This window comes from Anoplophora glabripennis, unplaced genomic scaffold, assembly GCF_000390285.2.
Source record: "Anoplophora glabripennis isolate ALB-LARVAE unplaced genomic scaffold, Agla_2.0 scaffold3356, whole genome shotgun sequence".
In the NCBI taxonomy this organism is placed as follows: Eukaryota; Metazoa; Arthropoda; class Insecta; order Coleoptera; family Cerambycidae; genus Anoplophora; species Anoplophora glabripennis.
Window position 1 is genome coordinate 1 of NW_019419429.1, and position 7,894 is coordinate 7,894.

The following is a 7,894-nucleotide window of genomic DNA, read 5'->3' on the forward strand; positions in this document are numbered from 1 at the left end:
TAAATTTAAACATTTTTAACTGACAGTATATTGTGCAAAATTCAATTCTAAAACTTTTTTCCTCTTCAATATTCTTTCAAAATGCATAGGTTCCAAGATATAAGTAAAAAACTCATATAAAATAGGTATTTTTTTAAATTTTTTAAACATTTTTGCAATTTTGAAAATGTTCCGGACCTCGCCCAGATCTAGGAATCTACACTTTTATTATGTGAGTTGTACTGAAGATAATCCAGAAAAAATTTACTTGCCCCCTCCCACATCCAGCTCAAAACAGATCCGCCCTGGTTTATTAGTAGAAAAGCCGGATATTATTGGCAGAGCACCCCTCGACGACCCTTGCGGGACGCCTAATATTTCACTCCGGTTTTGAATTTTTGTGTAAGAACGGTAGGAATACCACGAAATTCGAGCTTGTTCAGTTTACATATCATGTGTATGATACAATTTGGTATTGTAGACTTTGATCAGTTATCCTGCAAATATTTGACATTTGTTTCATCAATGTTTGGTGAATGACCGCAGCATCTTGACATACGAATAGAAGTGCAAGTTCAACTGTATGACCCACATTTGTGCTGCCAATTCAATAATGGCATACAAAACTGATCATAAAGTCAGTTTAAGCTTTTTTTAAATTTTTAAGTAGTATTTAACTTTACTATCAATAACCCTAGAATCTAATAATTTCAAAAATATTATTTGTTATCATTAACTTCGTAAAAGATTATTGTTTTAATAAAGGCAAGGCGAAAACTTTCTTTTAAATGCAATAACACACATGTTTGTATCCAGTTTTGAGAATCACAGATTTATTTTTATATTCGTGAAGTCCATACTAAAGTGATCAAAGATTTTTCTGTACTTCCCAAGACTGTGATCTGCTGTTAAGAGTTCAGCTCTGATTCAACATTGGGAGTGTATTGTCAAAAGAAAAAAATCATGTTTCATGAACTTATAGTTTATTGTCAACAAATAAATAATATCAGACTATATACAAGGCAGTCATTTCTGCCTTTACCAGGCGTAGGAAGCTCCAAGTCCGGTGAAGGAAGCATGAGACACAACGGCAGCTGGGGAATAAGCGACAGCGGTCTTGGATACTACAGGGGCGGCAGAGTAGGCAGACACAACTGGGGCAGCATGAGCAGCATAGGTTGAGACCACTGGAGAGTGGGCTGCGTAGGTTGAGACCACTGGAGAGTGGGCTGCGTAGGTTGAGACCACTGGAGAGTGGGCTGCGTAGGTTGAGACCACTGGAGAGTGAGCAGCATAGGTTGATACAACTGGGCCATGAGCAGCGTAAGTTGACACCACTGGAGCGTGAGCCACAGCTGGGGCAGCGTATTGGGTAAATACTGGGGCAACAGCCTTAGTTACCACAGGGGCAGCATGGGCTACAGCAAGAGGGGCAGCGTACCTAAGACCATCGTTGGTGATACGGGTGTCGAATTTCCTCACGCTGGAAAAGGCACTGTCCACGGCTTTGGAGTAGTGAGATACAGACTGGGCGCCTCCTAGTGAGCGTTCTACGCTTTGGTGGGAAGCGCCGATAGCTGGGGCGTGAACTGCGACTGGAGCAGCTGCGTAAGTGGAGACTACAGGGGCGGCATGGGCCAAAGCGACTGGGGCTGAAGCTTGTTGGAAGTACGAGGTGCTCACGGCTGGAGCTGCAGAATACGTTGCGACAGCTGGGGCGCCGATGATGCCAGCGTTGGCGTAGGCGAGAACAGCTGCGAGTACGACGAACTGAAAAAAAAAGAGTATTTTAACTAATTGTAAAACTAAAGACAATGCCGTATGACATTATTTATCTCTGAAATTAACTAAATAAGTAAAATTCAAAATCCAAGAGTTAATAAGAAAGTACTTATATTAAAAAATATATGAAGTTACAAATGATGGCATACAAATTATTTTTCAATTATTAGAACTATTTGTATAAACTATTCTGCAATATAAATTGACAATATTTTAGATACTTTGCAGTTTCCAGTAATGTTAATTAAGGCTATGTAGCCATATTTCTTTAACAAGAAAAAATGATTGAGTAATTTTAATGTGCAGTACTTACTTTGAAAGCCATTGTAGTATGTTGATCTTTAGTTTGTGAGAAACTGATGCATTGCCGTACAATTGGGCGAATTTTATAGTTGCCAAATTGCGTAAAGGAGCCTCAGGTGTGATCCACTTTCATTGTCAATGAAGGTCTCGGTTAGGGCGGCTCCGGCTCCTCCACGTCTCTTGTGCTCGTTTCAGACACGGGCCCACATATTTTTCATAATCGACACGTTATGGTATAATCACAGCCCATGCTAATAGACCTGATTATAAAACACTTCGGTATGAATGGCATAATCGTATTTGATTAGGACTTGATGGATTGCTACACCATCAGATTATTTTTATTTCAGCAAAATAGTCTGTACCTGTGCGAAGATAATCGATTGGGATCCCCATAAATTCGTACACTTCGAAAAGAAATGTGGAATATCTTTAGCTGTTTCGTGCCGACAATTTATTCGACAATACATGAATTTATTGATGAACTTTTTCGTGGGTTTATTCACAAGAAAGTTTTGTTTGTAGTGAAAAAATGTATGTATTCCTTTGAACCCTAGGTAGGTATATATTTTTAGGAATAACCAATACAAAGGTAAATACTTTTTGTGTTATCTAAAATCTAAAGTAGCTAAAAAGCCAGCCATACAGGGACGGATGATTTATATAACAACAGTATATATTTACTTAAAACAATTGAACATCAAAGCATAACACAGCCCCACAAAAAAAAAATGAAATTATTTTCTCCGATATCTGAGGAGGTGCACTTTATGTTTTTGGGGTTGCTGAATCCGAATCCGGGGTCCGTTTAACCCCATCACGTCAGGGTCAAGGGCATCTGAAGGTCAAATTGCGGAATGACTATTAAAAAATCTGGAAAAAATTATATATATATGTTTTCGGAGTCGCTAAATCTGAATCTGAGGTTCTCTTGACCTTGAAGTGTCAGAATCAAGGTCAAATAAAGGTCAAATCCCTAAAATTTGATGATATGATATTTTTGACCCCGGATTCCGAAACAGCAGAAAATTTTACATCCGAATACGTATTTACCACAAACATAACAGAAATGATATGGGGTTTTTGGATTGTCATGCTCATGTCTATGGGTTCTACTACTTGTAGCTTTATACTCTGGTGAGACCTCAACAGAGCCGCGGTCACATCGTAGGACAAAAACTCAAGAGGGCAAAAAAAACATTGGCGTACCACTTTTCTCTTTAAAAATATTAAAGTCAGGGCTCGTACGCACGCCAATGTTCGAGCTAAAAATTATGTTTGTATCTATTGAAAAACTATCACTAAAATATCTCAAGCTGTTTCGAAAATATCAATTAATTTCCTTCTTTTTAATTTCTGTTTCTTCTTCTTCGTTTAAATTTTATCACCCTGTATTTTCGCAACGGAACATTTTTGGACCAGCGTTTATAAAGCAAACTATCATTAACTTTCCATGTAGCATATCATTAAGGAACACCCTGTATACATTAGCTACAAAACCCTTTGTATTCTACAACGTAACAAATGTTCAGTTCTCCCTAATTTTTCATTTTTTCCGGAAATTTTCTAGAACCCAAGATGAGCCGCTTGGTATATTGGGTCCCTCACGATCGCAAGTTAACGAACCTGGCCAGTCCGACTAAGCTCTATCCATTAAGGATTTAAATTTAAAATAATCCGACTGCTCCAGTTATGACATAAACTTATTAAGAAAACACCCTGTATATTACGAAATATTTATTGTAGGTATTTCCAAAAACAAAGACAGATTACAACAGTTGTTTTGCCCCCTTGGATAACAAGTTTGCGATTGGCCTAGATTTATGAACAACACAGGCTATTCAGGTTGTCACTTTGGCAATGCAGACAAGATTATCCAGTTCTTAATCAGATATTTTTAACCTATTTTGTACAGGTTCCGTCGATTACCTCAATGTCACTGTCTGATCGTGAGACAATAAGTACCTATAATATACGAGGTATTTTATTTATCTTTATCTCGCAAAAATATACTCGTTTTAAAAAATAATCTACTTAATGATTTAAAGCCAAACAGAAATTAGAGCAACTGACTTCTCTAGAAGGAAACATTATCTTAACCAAAATATTTATTTAATGTTTACTTATCTGAACACAAACATACCTCTAGACTCTACATAGGTATTTTTTTAAGTATAGTCTTTGTTTATGAAGTTGTTAATACAATACTTTTAATTTACCGCCTAGTACACAACTTATAACAAAAGATAAACATTTTATTTATACAAGAGGGGACAAATTAGTGTAAGAAATATAGGGTGTTTCTTTATGTTGTTCTATAAGTGTTTTGTTTATGGAAATATTTGATTTTTGCGATAAGGATTTTTTCAGTTTTTTACAAAGAATCCTGCGTAAAATTACCTTTAAACGATGATGCATTATATTTACATAAGAAATTAATTCAAGAAAAAAATGTCTGTGTAAATATCAAGTATACCATTTAGGACAAACTTTGCCACTAGATTTTACGAAGAAAATTATTGGAGAAAAGTCATATACAATGTTGCTTATAAATGCTTCGAGATACAGGGTATTGAAGTTGAAAAAAAATAATTTTCATTAATATTTTTCGACTACTCCGAGCTAATTTCGTGAAATTTCATATCCGAGGTTTTTTGGGATGAGAAATTCGAATTTATAGACGATTTCGTTATATCTTCTAGAGGGCGCCACAAGCAACCATTAGGACGCATTTAAACTGCCAAAATTTTTTTGTGCCACGGTCTATTTCGCTTTGGGCTGGAAAAATATTTTCCCCCAACTTTTCGGCTTAAAAAATGTCTACTAATATTTCTAAAGCCAACAGTTTTCAACAAAGAGGCATCTATTTTTGTAAATGTATAAAAAAAATTGTTTAAAAGTACATTGTTTAGATTGTGTTAGATCCATTAGACTGTTTTTAGACAGTATTTTTTACTCCGTCAATTCTGTTTGTAGTAAAATTGTTAAATAAACAAAATTTAAACTTGTAATTGCACTGTTTTCTTCAAAGGCACCCATATTTCTTTATAATAAACGATTGCTCCTAATTTCGTTTATCATTGTTGAAAATTACTTTTAAACGAATTTTTTATGCATTTACAAATTTAAATGCGTCCTATTGGTGGCTTGTGGCGCCCTCTAGAAGATACAACGAAATCGTGGATAAATTCGAATTTCTCATCCTAAACAACCCCCCGTGTACGAAATTTCACGAAATTAGCTCGAAATAGTCGAAAGATATTAAAGAAAATGTTATTTTTGTTTCAATTTTAACACCCTGTATATAGAAAACTTATCGTTTACGAACAATATTATATATGACTTTTCCCCATTAATCTTTATCGTAGAATATTGTAGAACATCGCAGATAACGACCCAAATTAGAAAGTGTAGGTATCTGTATCTCTTAAACGAATCGAGATATAGAGATGCGGTTTTTGCCATTCAACCTTTCCCGAAATCCAACCCGTGATTACACATTCAGGAAATACCCCCCTTAAAATTTATGGCACGTACACAATCTGACACTTGCATGACAAATAACAAAATATTTGATTTAGCTCATCTGCTTGTCTATTTTTAATTTCTGCGTGATAGAAACATACTAATCATAAAGATAAGATTAGATTAACTACTGAGAACCCAGTAACGACCAAAGTTTTATCTGCCATTTATTATCACCCCACAATTACAATCCGACAAACAAAACTCAAGTCCACATATTCAAAGGGCGTTATTTTGTGAATTATGGATTACCCGCGACCACCAGATCCAAATTATCCATCAGCCCCGACGTCAGAAATGTGCTGGATGCCAGTTCCACCAATGCAACCACCAATTCAGCCGCTGATACAACCTACACCTATGCCGCCACCCTTGCCGCCACCAATACAACCCCCAGATAATCCATGGATGCAAGATTATCCACCGCCGCCGCCGCCAGATGGGCCTTGGAACCGTCCGCCTCAAGAGTGGTCTCCCGGTTATCCTCCTCATCCCGAATGGCAGCCCCACTACGCTCCAGCTGGGGGGCCTCCGCAATGGGTACCGCCAAATTGGGGATCAGGATACCCCCCAAGTGGGCCATGGGCTCCTCCTTATTCATCAGGTAGATTTTACATTATTATTATTTGCGTTATTTTAAGATTCCATCAATAATCCAAGTGTGTCTATGTGGACAGGTACTTAAGGGCTAATTCTGCTAGTAAGAATTCTCTCACATAAAATTTGATCAGAACTAACCAGTGGCGTCGGGATTAAAGGTAGGACCTCTCAAACTTGTCTATAGCACGCCAAAAGTCGATAAATTTTTAAAATCAAATAGAAATTTGTATAAAGAGGTAGTAGGTTATATCTTTTCTACATCCAGAATTCTAATGTTATTCATATCAAGTCTATTACAATTTATCAACAATCGTATAACGGAATAGAGGATAATGCAGGAAAATTTTATTTTTGAAGCAATATTTGGCATCATTATGAAAATTTAAAAAGTGTCTAAGCTAACTGATATAAAATAAGTTAATATATATTTCATTTTTGCAAAATTATTGAACCTTCATATTTTTTAGCTTGGAATTCCTAACATATAGGCCTTTTCATCAATACTTTTTTAATGCGTATGCGTCAATATCGGTCATCTTTTTGTACTTTTTTTTTTGTAAACGTATATTCACTTTTAATTAATTATCTAACACATCATACATTAATTTTTTCATATTAATACATCAATATATACGATCATATAATAAAGAATTTCATGTTTTGCCTCAAATGTCATCGTCCGTGTAACATAATAAATGCCCGATAAGTATGAGATCCGGTGCTATGCTCAGAAGGCGAGTTTAACTGAAACTGAATTACAATAATTATTCATTTTAATTGTATTTAATTTTAATTATTGTTTGCATAGTAGGAATACGGATGCCTAACCTCTCAATCAATTCTCAGTACGAAACTTGAATTCCGTTGAATATCCTACTTGGCAACAGTGCATCGTCGTTACAACCTCGGCGGTGTTTAAAATTTAAATATCTAAACTTGAGAATTATATCGAATTTTGTCTGCATTCTGGGTTTATCATAATATTAATGTTATTTGAAATAAATATAAGCTGAAAAAAAGTCGTACCTATAATCAGGGATCGAAACCGCTACCTTCGGTGTGAAAGGACGACGCGCAATGCTTTGCACCACGAAAGCCATTGTACTTAATCATTCAAGTTAGAGCTTATAATATAGAACCAGCTTTTTAATTGTTCACAATAGAGTTGTTGACTAAATTTCAAAAAGTAGATAATATAATTCTACACATACTAACTAGTTTGTATACACAGTTAGAGATTGAGAAATGCGTCAGAACAGTTTTAAAATAATTATTTAAAACTGATTTTTTTTTTATAACATTTCAAAGCGGTTGTGACGTCATAAGGGGCACCTTGTAGTGAAATTATGTGTAAATGATTGCGTAAGGAAAAAAAAAATGGAAGAAGACTGTCAGTAGTGTCAGTCTGTCAGTGACACTGTCGTATACAATATTTTCAAGTCTGAGTTATTTTCCTTAATCTTCAAATTCCTTTATTAAAAGTAAAATTATTATTCAGAAATAATAACTTTACCGAAAATTGATTTTTTTATGATCGTGAATTGAATTTTTAAAAAGAGACGAGCGTTTTAATATTTGCGAAGTCAGAGGTATAAAAGCAGTCAGGTAAGGATTAACATAGGTAGGTATTTAATGAATGATTTTATTGTATTTATTTATATAACCCACTAAACACGAAACGTAAATGAAACGTTGCAAATGAGAT

The 7,894-nt window shown here is 35.4% G+C and overlaps 2 protein-coding genes across 2 annotated transcripts; one reads left to right on the forward strand and one right to left on the reverse strand.

The window, feature by feature from the left end:
* Positions 1-1,017: 1,017 nt before the first annotated feature.
* On the reverse strand, positions 1,018-2,086 carry LOC108916863 (pupal cuticle protein G1A-like). The gene is made up of 2 exons (XM_018723172.1): positions 2,075-2,086; positions 1,018-1,749 (listed from the first exon to the last, which is right to left on the reverse strand). The coding sequence occupies exons 1-2, from the start codon at positions 2,084-2,086 to the stop codon at positions 1,018-1,020; spliced, it is 744 nt and encodes a 247-aa protein (XP_018578688.1).
* Positions 2,087-5,832: 3,746 nt separating this feature from the next.
* On the forward strand, positions 5,833-6,193 carry LOC108916864 (proline-rich proteoglycan 2-like; the record flags this gene model as incomplete). Its single annotated transcript, XM_018723174.1, has 1 exon — positions 5,833-6,193. A coding segment is annotated over exon 1 (361 nt), but the record flags the coding sequence as incomplete, so codon positions are not given.
* Positions 6,194-7,894: the final 1,701 nt, after the last annotated feature.